The 17,027-nt window shown below is 42.9% G+C and overlaps 1 protein-coding gene across 1 annotated transcript in view; it reads left to right on the forward strand.

The window, feature by feature from the left end:
* Positions 1-17,027, forward strand: part of LOC308408036 (Fc receptor-like protein 5) — a gene marked incomplete at its 3' end in the record, with an annotated part of 241,472 nt that overhangs the window by 178,901 nt on the left and 45,544 nt on the right. The window contains exons 6-8 of the mRNA XM_080900085.1: positions 193-456; positions 578-856; positions 2,111-2,391. Coding sequence (XP_080756211.1) covers positions 193-456; positions 578-856; positions 2,111-2,391 — 824 coding nt within the window. The remainder of the gene's footprint in view (positions 1-192; positions 457-577; positions 857-2,110; positions 2,392-17,027) is intronic.

Consider the following 17,027-nt stretch of genomic DNA (forward strand, 5'->3'; position numbering starts at 1 on the left):
ATTATATAATATAGGCAGGTAATAAATCAGAGGGAATTTGATTTTGTAACACAGTCTAATATGTCTGATTTGCTGATTACTCATTTATACAAAACTACTCAGTGAATATTTAAAGTGTGATCAGTGCTGTAAGAAATTTCTTCCTGAGACAAGTGACAATCTATTCTACTTTTTCCTGTAAATTAATTGTAGATAAACCCAGGGCCACAGTGACAGCAGGAACAACAATCATACCAGTAGGGGGCAGTGTGACACTGACCTGCTCTGTGCAGAGCTCTGATGGATGGAAATATGAGTGGTTCAGACGAACCCAAAGACCCTATGAAGTTCAAATCAGAGATCAACAAAACAGAGATATCAGAGTATCTGAAGGAGGAATCTACCGCTGCAGAGGAACAAGAGGAAACCCAGTTTACTACACTGATATAAGTGATGATGTCACCATTGAGAAAACCAGTGAGTTCAGTCATTTAGTTTGAAATATACATTCACTCATGATTATCAAACATACAATGTTAAGTTTTCTGTGTTGATTTCTGTTTCTGTTTTTATCTCAACTGTTAATATGTGTAAACAGTTTCCAATAAAGTTGTTGTAAAACAACGACCCAACTGGCCTCAGATATTCAGTGGTGAGACGATCACTCTGACATGTGAGGTGCAGGAAGGAGGTGAAACCACTGAATGGGAGTATAAATGGAGAGGACCCAGGACACCCACACAGTGGACACACTATAATGGTTGGATATTCAGTGTTTCTGAGTCCAGCAGTGAAGACTACATGTGTAAGAGTCGACGCAGAGATGACTCATATTCTTCAACAGAGTGGAGTGAATCCATCACATTGACAGTATCAAGTAAGTCATGTTTGTTGTGTGATCTCCATTTGACAAATGTCATAATGGTCAGAACAGGATGGATTCAATGGTCTACAAAGCATGTTACATTGTTAGTCAGACAAAGAGCTGCAGCTGATAGTAGCCTCATTGTAGACAGTTTGTCACCACTTTGTGTCATGAACTTTCAGCTGGTATAGAGACGCCAATGCTGACCTGCTGCTCCATCACCTGAGGACAATAATGACATAAATAAACAGGATGAAAATATAGTATAGTATCTGCAGGTTATGTACAACCGGCAGAAAGAGGAAGTGGATGACATCCAGAAGTCCTGCCAGTGGCTGGACAAAGCTGGACTGAAAGACAACACAGAGGCACTAATCAGGGCAGCACAGGCACAAACTCTGAACACAAGATCCATAGAGGCTGGGGTCTGCCACATCAGGCAAGACCCCAGGGGCAGGCTTTGTAAAGATGCCCCTGAGAGAATCCAGCACATAACAGTGGGGTGCAAGATGCTAGCAGGCAGGGCACACATGGAACGCCATAACCAAGTGGCCAGCATAGTATACAGAAACATCTGTGCCGAGTATGGCCTGGAAGCCCTGAGGCCAAAATGGGAGACCTCCTGTAGGGTGGTCAAGAATGACCAAGCTAAGATCCTGTGGGACTTCCAGTTACAGGTGCACAAAATGGTGATGCCTAACCAACCGGACATAGGGGTGGTAGATAAGGGGAAGAAGACGGCTTTAGTAATAGATATAGTGATACCGAATGACAGCAACATCAGGAAAAAGGAACACAAGAAGATGGAGAAGTAACAAGGGCTCAGAGAAGACCTTGAGAATATGTGGAGGGTGAAAGTAACAGGGGTCCCAGAGGTAATCGGAGTGCTAGGTGCAGTGATCCCAAGCTAGTCAAGTGGCTCCAGCAGATCCCAGGAACCAACATCCAAGATCTCTGTCCAGACGAGTGCAGTCCTACGAACAGGAAAGATACTGTGCAAGACCCTCAAGCTCCCAGGCCTCTGGTAGAGGACCTGACCTTGAAAGAAGACCGCCCGCAGAGGGCGAGGAGGAAATTATATAATATAGGCAGGTAATAAATCAGAGGGAATTTGATTTTGTAACACAGTCTAATATGTCTGATTTGCTGATTACTCATTTATACAAAACTACTCAGTGAATATTTAAAGTGTGATCAGTGCTGTAAGAAATTTCTTCCTGAGACAAGTGACAATCTATTCTACTTTTTCCTGTAAATTAATTGCAGATAAACCCAGGGCCACACTGATAGCAGGAACAACAATCATACCAGTAGGGGGCAGTGTGACACTGACCTGCTCTGTGCAGAGCTCTGATGGATGGAAATATGAGTGGTTCAGACGAACCCAAAGAACCTCTGAAGGTCAAATCAGAGATCAACAAAACAGAGATATCAGAGTATCTGAAGGAGGAATCTACAGCTGCAGAGGAACAAGAGGAAACCCAGTTTACTACACTGATAGAAGTGATGATGTCACCATTGAGATAACCTGTGAGTTCAGTCATTTAGTTTGAAATATACATTCACTCATGATTATCAAACATACAATGTGAAGTTTTCTGTGTTGATTTCATGTTTCTATTTGTATCTCAACTGTTAATATGTGTAAACAGTTTCCAGTAAAGTTGTTGTAAAACAACGACCCAACTGGCCTCAGATATTCAGTGGTGAGACGATCACTCTGACATGTGAGGTGCAGGAAGGAGGTGAAACCACTGAGTGGGAGTATAAATGGAGAGGACCCAGGACACCCACACAGTGGACACACTATAGTGGTTGGATATTCAGTGTTTCTGAGTCCAGCAGTGAAGACTACATGTGTAAGAGTCGACGCAGAGATGACTCATATTCTTCAACAGAGTGGAGTGAATCCTTCATATTGTCAGTATCAAGTAAGTCATGTTTGTTGTGTGATCTCCATTTGACAAATGTCATAATGGTCAGAACAGGATGAATTCAATGGTCTACAAAGCATGTTACATTGTTAGTCAGACAAAGAGCTGCAGCTGATAGTAGCCTCATTGTAGACAGTTTGTCACCACTTTGTGTCATGAACTTTCAGCTGGTCTAGAGACACCAATGCTGACCTGCTGCTCCATTCAATTCAATTCAATTCAATTTTATTTATATAGCGCCAAATCACAACAAAATTTGCCTCAAGGCGCTTCATAGATACAGAGAAAAACCCTACAATCACATGACCCCCTATGAGCAAGCACTTTGGCAACAGTGGGAAGGTAAAACTCCCTTTTAACAGGAAGAAACCTCCGGCAGAACCAGGCTCAGGGAGGGGCGGCCATCTGCTGCGACCGGTTGGGGTGAGAGAAGGAAGACAGGATAAAAGACATGCTGTGGAAGAGAGACAGAGGTTAATAACAGATATGATTCAATGCAGAGAGGTCTATTAATACATAGTGAGTGAGAAAGGTGACTGGAAAGGAAAAAGGAAAAACTCAATGCATCATGGGAATCCCCCGGCAGCCTATGTCTATTGCAGCATAACTAAGGGAGGATTCAGGGTCACCTGGTCCAGCCCTAACTATATGCTTTAGCAAAAAGGAAAGTTTTAAGCCTAATCTTAAAAGTAGAGATAGTGTCTGTCTCCCGAATCCAAACTGGAAGCTGGTTCCACAGAAGAGGGGCCTGAAAACTGAAGCCTCTCCCTCCCATTCTACTTTTAAATACTCAGAATCAGAATCAGAAAGGGGTTTATTGCCAAATGTTGAGCAGGTTTACAACATTAGGAAATTGCTGCGGTGCTTCAGTGCAAACATACTGTCATAAATTGCGATTATATAGACATGAAAAAATAAAAGTAGGAATAAGAATTAAAAGTGCTACGTAGAAAGATATGTGCATGAGATATACATGAGATATATACATGAGAATAAGAATTAAAGTGCTGCGTAGAAAGATATATACATGAGTGCAGGTGGTGATCAGTGCCAAACATGGAATGATGCAGTGACACAGCGTAGGGTCATGTGTTTGTGGCGGGGACAGTCATATGGTTATTGTTCATGTGTCCGACAGCAGAGGGGAAGAAACTGTTCTTATGGCGAGAGGTTCTGGTGCGAATGGACCGGAGCCTCCTGCCTGAGGGGAGCAGGTCAAACAGACTGTGTCCAGGGTGAGAAGGGTCAGCTGAGATCCGAGCTGCACGCCGCAATGTCCTGGAGGTGTACAGGTCCTGCAGAGATGGGAGTCTGCAGCCAATCACCTTCTCAGCAGAGCGCACAACACGCTGCAGTCTCTGTTTGTCCCTGATAGTGGCTCCAGCGTACCACACGGTGATGGAGGAGGTGAGGATGGACTCGATGATTGCAGTGTAGAACTGCATCATCGTCCGTGTTGGCAGGTTGAATTTCTTCAGCTGCCTCAGGAAGTACATCCTCTGCTGGGCTTTCTTGATGACGGAGGTGATGGTGGGCTCCCACTTCAGGTCCTGGGTGATGGTGGTACCCAGGAAGCGGAATGAGTCCACAGAGGTGATGGGGGTGTCAGTCAGGATGATGGGGGGGAGTGGGGCTGTGTGCTTCCTGAAGTCCACAATAATCTCCACTGTCTTCTGGGCATTTAGCACCAGGTTGTTGTGGCTGCACCAGGACACCAGACGTTCAACCTCCCTCCTGTAGGCAGACTCATCCCCGTCCGAGATGAGTCCAATAACGGTGGTGTCATCTGCAAACTTGATTAGCTTGACAGACTGGTGGGTGGAGGTGCAGCAGTTGGTGTACAGGGAGAAGAGCAGAGGAGAAAGAACACAGCCCTGAGGGGAGCCGGTGCTGATGGTCCGGGAGTCCGAGACATTCTTTCCCAGCCTCACATGCTGCTTCCTGTCCGTCAGGAAGTCAGTGATCCACCGGCAGATGGGATCAGGCACATTCATCTGGGAAAGCTTGCCTCGGAGATGGTCTGGAAGGATGGTGTTGAAGGCAGAGCTGAAGTCAACAAACAGGATCCTGGCGTAGGTTCCTGGGGAGTCTAGATGCTGCAGGATGAAGTGTAGGGCCATGTTGATGGCGTCGTCTACAGACCTGTTGGCTCTGTATGCAAACTGCAGGGGGTCCAGGAGGGGGGCCGTGAGGGTCTTGAGATGGGAGAGAACCAAGCGCTCAAATGACTTCATGACCACAGATGTCAGAGCCACGGGTCTGTAGTCATTTAGTCCAGTGATCCTAGGTTTCTTGGGGACAGGGATTATGGTAGAGGACTTGAAGCAGGCAGGCACATGACATGCCTGCAGTGAGGAGTTGAAAATGCCAGAAAACACTGGGGCCAGCTCGTTTGCACAGTGTCTGAGGGTGGCAGGAGACACACCGTCTGGGCCGGGAGCTTTTCGAGCATTCAGACTCTTAAACTGCTTCCTCACATCTGCTTCATGAATATGAAGAGTTGTGGTGGGAGGAGGTGGTGTGAAATCCTCTTTTGTGTGGGGTGAGGAGGGGGGTGTTGTAGGTGAAGTGTTTGAAGGTGGTGATGGCTCTATGGAGGGGGGAGAGGTGGGGGAATGAGTGTCCAAAGTGCCTCTATTGCTGGGGCCGTTGGAGGTGTGAAAGCTGCCTGATGGCTCGTCAAAACGGCAGTAAAAGTCGTTAAGGGTGTTGGCTAAGAGCAAGTCATCAGTGGAGTGGGGGGTTTTAGGCTTGTAGTTGGTAATATTCCTAAAACCTTTCCACACAGAGGCCGAGTCATTCTCTGAGATCTGCTGCTGCATCTTCTCAGAGTGCTGATGTTTAGCAATGTCCACTTCTTTAGTGAACCTGTACTTGGCCTCTCTGTAGCAGTCCCTGTCTCCGCTTCTGAACGCCTTTCTCTTTTCCAGCCACAGCTTTTTGAGTTTAGGGGTGAACCAGGGTTTGTCATTGTTATAACTCACCCTGGTGCGTGATGGCACAATGCTGTCCTCACAGAAGTGGATATAGGAGGTGACAGTGTCCGTAAACTCGTCCAAGCTGTTAGAAGCAGCCTTCATTGTGTCCCAGTCTGTGGTCTCCAAACACGTGCGAAGCTCCTCCACAGCGTCGTTGCTCCACAGTTTTTTGGTCCTCACGACAGGTTTGGAGAGCTTCAGCCTCTGTCTGCACGCGGGGATCAGGTGGATCATGACGTGGTCAGAAAGTCCGAGTGAAGCGCGGGGCACCGCGCGATAGGCCCCGCTGATTGTGCTGTAGCAGTGGTCTAATGTCCTCTCCTCTCTGGTCGGGCATTTAATATACTGCTTATATTTTGGAAGCTCATGGCTCAGATTGGCTTTGTTAAAGTCCCCAAGAGCAATGATGAGAGAGTCCGGGTATGTCCGCTCCATGTGGAGAATCTGCCCTGCGAGTGCGCACTGAGCTGCTTGCGCATCCGCGTCTGGCGGGATGTAAACAGCGGCCAGGATGAATGAAGCAAACTCCCGCGGAGAATAAAACGGTTTGCAGTGAATAAAAAGATATTCCAGAGAGGAAGAGCAGTGCTGAGCAATCACTGTCACATCTGTGCACCAGCCACTATTGATGTAGAAGCAGACCCCTCCACCTTTGGACTTACCGGAGAGAGCGGCCTGCCGGTCCGCGCGCAGCAGATGAAAGCCCTCCAGCTTGAGCGCGCTGTCCGGGATGTCCTCACAGAGCCACGACTCCGTAAAACATAAGACACAGGATGAGGCAAAGTCTCTGTTCATGCTTCTCATCAGGGCCAGTTCGTCGATCTTATTCCCAAGTGAGCGTACATTAGAAAGGAAGATCCCAGGAAGAGCCGTTCGCAGTCCGCGTCTCCTCAAACGCACGAGTGCGCCGGCTCGCTTTCCTCTCTTTCGGCGTCTCGCTCTCCTGGTCAGAGTCTGCAGTAAATCTGCCGCAGATGCGACAAATATTGGAAATAAATCCACAGGCGTTGTGGTCCTGTAGTTAAGGAGCTCTTCTCTGGTGTAAGAGTATCCAGAGGAGTGCCCAGACACAGAAGAAATGCACAAAAACAAAACAAAAGTAACGCACTGAAGCACCAGGGCATCCATACGCGGCGCCATCTTGGTTGGTTGGTTGGTTGGTTGGTTTAAATACTTGGTTGGTTTAAATACTCTAGGAACAACAAGTAGGCCTGCAGAGCGAGAGTGAAGTGCTCTAATAGGGTGATATGGTACTACAAGGTCATTAAGATAAGATGGGGCCTGATTATTTAAGGCCTTGTATGTGAGGAGCAGGATTTTGAATTCAATTCTGGATTTAACAGGAAGCCAATGAAGGGAAGCCAAAACAGGAGAAATATGCTCTCTCTTTCTAGTCCCTGTCAGCACTCTTGCTGCAGCATTTTGGATTAGCTGAAGGCTTTTCAGTGAGTTTTTGGACATCCTGATAATAATGAATTACAGTAGTCCAGCCTGGAAGTAATAAATGCATGAACTAGTTTTTCAGCGTCACTCTGAGACAGGATATTTCTAATTTTAGAGATGTTGCGCAAATGGAAGAACGCAGTCTTACATATTTGTTTAATATGTGCGTTGAAGGACATATCTTGGTCAAAAATGACTCCAAGGTTCCTCACAGCGTTACTGGAGGCCAAGGTAATGCTATCCAGAGTAAGAATCTGGTTAGATACCATTTTTCTAAGCTTTTCAGGGCCGAGTACAATAACCTCAGTTTTATCTGAATTAAGAAGCAGAAAGTTAGCGGCCATCCAGGTCTTTATGTCTTTAAGACATTCCTGCAGTTTAACTAATTGGTGTGTGTTATCTGGCTTCATGGACAGATAGAGCTGGGTGTCATCTGCATAGCAGTGAAAATGTATGCTATGTCTTCTAATGATGCTGCCTAAGGGAAGCATGTATAATGTAAACAGAATTGGTCCTAGCACTGAACCCTGTGGAACTCCATAATTAACCTCAGTGTGTGAAGAGGACTCTCCATTTAGATGCACAAATTGGAGTCTATTAGATAGATATGATACAAACCACTGCAGTGCAGTACCTGTAATACCTACAGCATGTTCTAATCGCTCTAATAGGATATTATGGTCAACAGTATCGAATGCTGCACTAAGGTCTAGCAGGACAAGCACAGAGATGAGTCCACTGTCAGAGGCCATAAGAAGATCATTTGTAACCTTCACTAAAGCTGTTTCTGTGCTGTGCTGAGCTCTGAAACCTGACTGAAACTCTTCAAATAAACCATTCCTCTGCAGATGATCTGTTAGCTGTTTGACAACTACTCTTTCAAGGATTTTTGATATGAAAGGAAGGTTGGAGATTGGCCTATAATTAGCTAAGACTGCTGGGTCTAGAGATGGCTTTTTGAGTAAAGGTTTAACTACAGCCAGCTTGAAGGCCTGTGGTACATAGCCGATTATTAGAGATAGGTTGATCATATTTAAGATCGAAGAATTAATTAATGGCAGGACTTCTTTGAGCAGTTTTGTAGGAATGGGGTCTAAAAGACACGTTGATGGTTTGGAGGAAGTAATTATTGAAGTTAACTCAGAAAGATCAATTAGAGAAAAAGAGTCTAACTTAACATCAATGGTACTAAGAGTAGCTGTAGATAATATTACATCTGTGGGATGATTATTGGTAATTTTTTCTCTAATGATAAAAAATTTTTTTGTGAAGAAGTTCATGAAGTCATTACTAGTTAACGTTAAAGGGATGGTTGGCTCAAAAGAGCTCTGACTTTTTGTCAGCCTGGCTACAGTGCTGAAGAGAAACCTGGGGTTGTTCTTATTTTCTTCAATCAGTGATGAATAGTAAGATGTTCTGGCTTTGCGGAGGGCTTTCTTATAAAGCAGCAAACTATTTCTCCAGGCAAAATGATGATCCTCTAAATTTGTGACACGCCATTTCCTCTCCAGATTACGAGTCATCTGCTTTAGGGTACGTGTTTCAGAATTATACCACGGAGTCAGGTACTTCTGATTAGAGACCTTAGTTTTCACAGGAGCTACAGTATCCAGAGTCGTACGTAGTGAGGAGGTGAAATTATTAACAAGATAATCGACCTCTGTTGGGGTAGCGTTCAGATAGCTGCTCTGCTCTGTGTTGGTACAGGGCATTGAAGATGATAACAGTGGGTGGATTATATTCTTAAACTTAGTTACAGCGCTTTCAGAAAGACATCTACTTTGATAAAGTCTACTCTCCACCGCTGTGTAATCAATTATTGTAAATGTAAATGTTATCAGGAAATGATCAGACAGGAGAGGGTTTTCAGGAAACACTGTTAAATGTTCAGTTTCTATGCCATATGTTAAAACAAGATCTAGAGTGTGATTAAAGTGGTGGGTGGGTTCTTTTACATTTTGAGAAAAACCAATTGAGTCTAATAACAGATTAAATGCCATGTTGAGGCTGTCATTTTTAGCATCTACATGGATGTTAAAATCACCCACAATAATTATTTTATCTGAGCTCAGAACTAAATCAGATAAAAAGTCTGAGAAATCAGAAAGAATCTCTGTGTAAGGCCCAGGTGGACGATAGATGATAACAAGTAAGACTGGTTTCTGAGTTTCACAGCTGGGGTGGACAATGTTAAGCATCAGGCTTTCAAATGAATTAAAAGTCTGTCTTGGTCTTTCATTAATTAATAGGCTGGTGTGAAAAATTGCTGCCACACCGCCCCCTCGGCCTGTGCTTCGAGATTTCTGGTAGTTAGAATGACTCGGGGGTGTTGATTCATTTAAACTAACATAATCATCCTGCTGCAACCAGGTTTCTGTAAGGCAGAGTAAATCAATTTGTTGATCAATTATTAAGTCATGTACTAATAGAGACTTGGAGGAGAGAGACCTAATATTTAATAATCCACATTTCACTGTTTTACTCTTTGGTTCAGATGTGGATACTGTATTGTTCTTTCTTTGTAATTGTTTATGTTTAAGTTGTTTGTTGCTGGTTTTTAGTTTGTTTTTTGTCTTTTTGGAAGCTGACACAGTCTCTATGGAGATGGGGGTTTTTTGGGGGGGGGGGGGGGGGGGTAGCAGGAGGAGAGAAGCTGCAGAGAGGCGTGTAAGACTATAACTCTGCTTCCTGGTCCCAACTCTGGATAGTCATATTTTGGGGGGTTTAATAAATTTGTCCATATTTCTAGAAATGAGAGCTGCTCCATCCAAAGTGGGATGGATGCCGTCTCTCCTAACAAGACCAGGTTTCCTCCAGAAGGTTTGCCAATTATCTATGAAGCCCACATCGTTTCTGGGACACCACTCAGACAGCCAGCAATTTAAGGAGAACATGCGGCTAAACATGTCACTCCTGGTCTGATTGGGGAGGGGACCAGAGAAAACTACAGAGTCCGACATTGTTTTGGCAAAGTTGCACATCGATTCAATATTGATTTTAGTGACCTCCGATTGGCGTAACCGGGTGTCATTACTGCCGACGTGAATTATGATTTTACTGAATTTACGTTTACTCTTAGCCAGCAGTTTTAAATTTCCTTCAATGTCGCCTGCTCTGGCCCCTGGAAGACAATTGACTATGGTTGCCGTCATCCATCATCTGAGGACAATAATGACATGAATAAACAGGATGAAAATATAATATAGTATCTGCACGTTATGTACAACCGGCAGATAGAGGAAGTGGATGACATCCAGAAGTCCTGCCAGTGGCTGGACAAAGCTGGACTGAAAGACAACACAGAGGCACTAATAAGGGCAGCACAGGCACAAACTCTGAACACAAGATCCATAGAGGCTGGGGTCTGCCACATCAGGCAAGACCCCAGGGGCAGGCTGTGTAAAGATGCCCCTGAGAGAATCCAGCACATAACAGTGGGGTGCAAGATGCTAGCAGGCAGGGCACACATGGAACGCCATAACCAAGTGGCCAGCATAGTGTACAGAAACATCTGTGCCGAGTATGGCCTGGAAGCCCTGAGGCCAAAATGGGAGACCTGTAGGGTGGTCAAGAATGACCAAGCTAAGATCCTGTGGGACTTCCAGTTACAGGTGCACAAAATGGTGATGCCTAACCAACCAGACATAGTGGTGGTAGATTAACGGAAGAAGACGGCCTTAGTAATAGACGTAGTGATACCGAATGACAGCAACATCAGGAAAAAGGAATACAAGAAGATGGAGAAGTAACAAGGGCTCAGAGAAGACCTTGAGAATATGTGGAGGGTGAAAGTAACAGGGGTCCCAGAGGTAATCGGAGCGCTAGGTGCAGTGATCCCAAGCTAGGCAAGTGGCTCCAGCAGATCCCAGGAACCAACATCCAAGATCTCTGTCCAGACAAGTGCAGTCCTAAGAACAGGAAAGATACTGTGCAAGACCCTCAAGCTCCCAGGCCTCTGGTAGAGGACCTGACCTTGAAAGAAGACCGCCCGCAGAGGGCGAGGAGGAAATTATATAATATAGGCAGGTAATAAATCAGAGGGAATTTGATTTTGTAACACAGTCTAATATGTCTGATTTGCTGATTACTCATTTATACAAAACTACTCAGTGAATATTTAAAGTGTGATCAGTGCTGTAAGAAATTTCTTCCTGAGACAAATGACAATCTATTCTACTTTTTCCTGTAAATTAATTGCAGATAAACCCAGGGCCACACTGACAGCAGGAACAACAATCATACCAGTAGGGGGCAGTGTGACACTGACCTGCACTGTGCAGAGCTCTGATGGATGGAAATATGAGTGGTTCAGACGAACCCAAAGAACCTATGAAGGTCAAATCAGAGGTCAACAAAACAGAGATATCAGAGTATCTCAAGGAGGAATCTACCGCTGCAGAGGAACAAGAGGAAACCCAGTTTACTACACTGATATAAGTTATGATGTCACCATTGAGATAACCTGTGAGTTCAGTCATTTAGTTTGAAATATACATTCACTCATGATTATCAAACATACAATGTGAAGTTTTCTGTGTTGATTTCATGTTTATATTTGTATCTCAACTGTTAATATGTGTAAACAGTTTCCAATAAAGTTGTTGTAAAACAACGACCCAACTGGCCTCAGATATTCAGAGGTGAGACGATCACTCTGACATGTGAGGTGCAGGAAGGAGGTAAAACCACTGAGTGGGAGTATAAATGGAGAGGACCCAGGACACTCACACAGTGGACACACAATAATGATGTGACATTCAGTGTTTCTGAGTCCAGCAGTGGAGACTACATGTGTAAGAGTCGACGCAGAGATGACTCATATTCTTCAACAGAGTGGAGTGAATCCTTCACATTGTCAGTATCAAGTAAGTCATGTTTGTTGTGTGATCTCCATTTGACAAATGTCATAATGGTCAGAACAGGATGAATTCAATGGTCTACAAAGCATGTTACATTGTTAGTCAGACAAAGAGCTGCAGCTGATAGTAGCCTCATTGTAGACAGTTTGTCACCACTTTGTGTCATGAACTTTCAGCTGGTCTAGAGATGCCAATGCTGACCTGCTGCTGCATCACCTGAGGACAATAATAATATAAATAAACAGGATGAAAACAAACCCCATCAGTTGTGTTGTGCAGAAGTCAGGTTGGTACACAGCTGACAGCCCTATTTGACAACTGCTGGAATTTATACTATAGCAAGAACCAATCAGTTAAGTAAAGAGAAACAACAGTCCATCATTACTTTAAGAGCTTCAGTCAGTCAGTCTGGAAACTGCTAAAACTTTGAATTAGAGATTGACCGATCTGATATTACGTATCGGTATCGGTCCAATACTGACGTAAATTACTGGATCGGATGTCTACGGTGGCCCCTAGAGACAAAACACTTGCAAACTCCAAAACACTTGCAAACTCCAAAACACTTGCAAAATCCAAAACACATGCAAACTCCAAAACACATGCAAACCCCAAAACACATGCAAATTCCAAAACACAACGGAAGTGCTCCAGGACGCTAGGGGTAGTGTTGAGCTCGATTTGCAAAATAAATGACAAGTTTGTCTGTATGGGACGGTCTAGTCTCCGTCGCGCTTCCCAGGTTGCCTAGCAACCATCATACTAACCGCTGGAAACGTGTCATACAACTTTGTTTGACAGAAATGAAGAAGAACATATTTTGTTCATTTGTTTGTTTGTTTCTACAAGAGCTTTGTGTGATTTGATAAGTATCTGAGGCTGAGACCACAGGACAGTAAAACATGATTTTTGGGCTTCTGTACTAAACAGTCATTTAAGATTAGTTAGTAAATAACAATTAGCTAATGTTGTTCATGAGACTAAAGTCATATCACTTTGGTAATGTAAATATAATATGGCCAATATTATAGTTATTATATTAATCATTATTAGCTATTACAGCAGTGAACATGAACTGTGTCAAATACTGAGCCTCAGTACAGATTCAAGTTGCAGTTATTTATATGTCTTATCACCTTAAATCTTCACTCAAAGACAAGTATCTTTGACAGTGCATATATAGGTGTATCATATATAAGGGACAAATGTTGTTCCTTCAGTATGTTGGCATTACTAAATTTGGCTCATTGCTTACATATATTTATAAAAAGAAAACTGTTTCTGATAAAATGAAGAGTAGACTGATATATTGAATATTCCTTTATTGGGTGAGAAAATCAGACCATGTCATAACTGCTTTAAGTCATACAGAATAGATATCAGAGCCTTAAACAGGCTAACTTCTGCTAAATGGGTCAAACTGGGCAGAAAGTATACAAACACATAACATCCTTATAGAATATATGATATAACACTATAGATCAACTTACCTTAGAATATATAAAGCATATAAACAATTACAGCAATATGATGCAACAAACACAGCAGTGCTACTAATCCAAAATACTCAAAGCTTCATAGAACTGAAACAAACATTTATTTTTAGCTCCATTCTGCTGCTGATACATACTTAAGGTTTCTGAATATTAAACTTGTTACTGCCTTTCATAGTGTGTAACTTGAAGGCCCTGAGTACTTTCTCCCACACTGAAAACACTGAAATGATCAAATTATTTGAACATTACCTAATAAGACTGATTCAGGACAGACAATTAGTTATGTTAAACTTTTCTAGCAGTCCTTCACAAACAGGGAACAGTCTGTCTATTCTCTCCATCTGTCAGCTGCTGCTGGCTCTTCCTCCTCCTCTTCCTCACACACTGCTGAGTTTGTCCTGGTGGATCATCAGGGGTGCAAAGCCTCACAGATGATGTGCAGCAGTGGGTCCCTCAGTCTGTCCTCACTCTGGACACTTGCAGTTGTCACACATGGAAATCAAATGTGTGATAAGCTGCAGGATTCAAACACAAGTGTAACTTATAAATACATGTTCATACTTTTATTACACAATCAGAGAGAAAGAAACAGAGAGAGAGTGCAGGACAGACAGACAGGTGACAGTCTCAGGTGTATACACTGCTACAAAACAGCACAAAAGAAGGAGGATTGTGTTATTACGAAACAAGAAGAGTTCCCAGATGGTACAGTGGACACACGTGTGACTCCTGTGATTAAAGCATCTTTCTTTCAGCTTAACGAGTGAACCGTCAGCTCGTTCAAACACACGTTAAAGTCCGTTTGGCTCGACACCACCGAACAGAGGCAGCAATATAACATAGCTAACATTAACAGTGCAGTGAATCCTGCTTGTGCCGTGATATTCATGACTGCAAACCGAGCAGCATCACTGACTTTCAGCTTGTTGTGTTTGTGGATATATGACTGACTTTAATTATCCACAAAATCATCAGATTCTCTGTAAGATTAAAGTCAACTATTGAACGGTGTATATTTTGAAGTAAAGGCTTTAAAACCAAGTTAGTACAAACATCGCTAATGTCACATAACTTTCCCGACATGTGGCCAACAGTAATGTTTTAATGTTCTTCATTATAAAAACATTTGCGCATAAATAAGTGACATAATATTCAGCATGTGTTTTGGAGTTTGCAAGTGTTTTGGAGTTTGCAAGTGTTTTGGAGTTTGCATGTGTTTTGGAGTTTGCAAGTGTTTTGGAGTTTGCATGTGTTTTGGATTTTGTAAGTGTTTTGGAGTTTGTACATGCTTTGTCTCTAGGGGTCACCGTAGATATCGGAGAGAAATAAAAACATGTAATCCGATCCATTAAATATCAAAAAAGCAGCTCACAAAACTTGCGACACGGCGTAACTCAGCTCATAACTGTAGCACGTCGGAGCAGTGTGCATCACGTGATAGAGGGGCTGTGTGTATTTGTAGCCTCGCTACCAAACCAGCATTTCATCTCCGAGGAAGTGATCCCAGAGAGAAGTAAAGCAAGTGTGTAAGTTCATCTCTGAATGTTTGTAAAGCATTCCCACGTTAAGCTTAACAACCGACATATGGAGCGACTACCTGTTCTTGCTGCTACTTCAATTATGAAACTGATTAATGATCAGCTGATCGGCTTTTCTGTCGCGAGTCTGTCTCTCTTCTTTGTTTTTGGCCCACTTCGCGCCAGAAAGAGGAAACCAGCGGCTGAACAACAGCAGAACGTTTAAGCTTGATAAGCTGTTGTTAAAATTTATTTAATATTACTTTCTACACCAGGATCCTTTTCTACGTAGCTGACGGCTGGTAACTGTGCAGGGGCGGATTTAGCAAAGTTTAGCCAGGGGGGCCGATAGGGCATGAACAGGGAAAAGGGGGCACAAAGACATACTTTTCTTTCTTGTTCTCATTTAAAATGTCTAGCTTTTAATAAATAATTATCTGAATCTTACACCCAAAGTTTTAATCTGATGTAAAATGTATAGAAGTCCATTACTGTATATAGTAACTGTTAAATCTAATATACCCTAGTAAGCTATACTACTTTTTCCTTTGGGAAGATACCATCTGTGCAGTCTGCAGTTCTGTTGAAGAAAGATGTTGAATCTATTTAATTTTTCTTAAAAAAGTATTTATTTCTGTGCATTTTTTTTTCACCCTGCATCAAATTAAAGTTGATTACGTCGATTAAGCATCATGAGGTGGAGGGTGGTTCCTTTTTTTTTTTTTTTGCTGGGAGTTTGCAACCCTATTAGTTAGGTTGCTTAATTTTTCTGCTAAGTACTCTTTAAGATGCCAGAATAGGAAGGATCGAGTAGGTTTAAGTTTATTAGATTGATCAGTTTTGCTGAACTATGAAATATTTTGGGTGCAGTGTATTTTTTACATACAGGTATAACAGAATAGCTTTAGTGTTGTTGTTTATTTAAACTTGAGTATGAACTTATAGAAAATGCAGCAATATATTAAAAAAACAGTTTTATTGATTAAAACACACACTATATATCGGATTCATATCGGTATCAGCAGATATCCAAATTTATGATAGTTATCAGTATCGCACATAAAAAAGTGGTATCGTGCCATCTCTACTTTGAATGTGTCACAAGTGCAGTTGCAATAACCATCAAACGCTACAATGAAACTGGCTCACATGAGGACCGCCCCAGGAAAGGAAGACCAAGAGTCACCTCTGCTGCTGAGGATAAATTCAGCCTCACAAATTGCAACTTAACAGCACCTCAAATTAGAGCCCAGATAAATGCCACACAGATTTCCAGTAGAAGACACATCTCTACATCAACTGTCCAGAGGAGACTGCGCAAATCGGGCTTTTATGGTCAAATAGCTGCTAAGAACCCACGACTAGGGAAAAGCAACAAGCAGAACAGATTTGTTTGGACCATGAAACTCAAGGAATTGACATTAGACCAGTGGGAATCTGTGCTTTGGTTTGATGAGTCAAAATTTGAGATGTTTGGTTCGACCTGTTGTGTCTTTGTGTGACACAGGAAAGGTAAAAAGATGGTCTCTACATGCATGGTTCCCACCGTGAAGCATAGAGGAGGAGGTGTGATGGTGTGCTGCTTTGTTGGTGACACTGTTGGGGATTTATTCAAAATTGAAGGCACGCTGAACCAGCGTGGTTATCACAGCATTGTGCAGCAATGTGCCATCCCATCCGGCTTGTGTTTCTTGTGTTTGATTGTTTGATATTTCTCACCATCTCTGTGAACTCCTTCAAGACTGTTGGAAAACCATTTCAGGTGACGACCTCATGAGGGTCATTGAGATAATGAGTGTGTAAAGCAGTAATTGAAGCGAGGGGTGGCTATATCTTGTGAGAATTTACAGTGTAAATAGTCATGAAAATAAAGAAAAAACCTTTAAATAAGAACATGTGTCCAACTTTTTGTCTGGTAGTATATGTGTGTGTATGTATGTATATATTCTTTTCATA

The sequence above is a fragment of the Rhamphochromis sp. 'chilingali' genome (assembly GCF_963969265.1).
Source record: "Rhamphochromis sp. 'chilingali' genome assembly, chromosome: 1".
NCBI lineage: Eukaryota > Metazoa > Chordata > Actinopteri > Cichliformes > Cichlidae > Rhamphochromis > Rhamphochromis sp. 'chilingali'.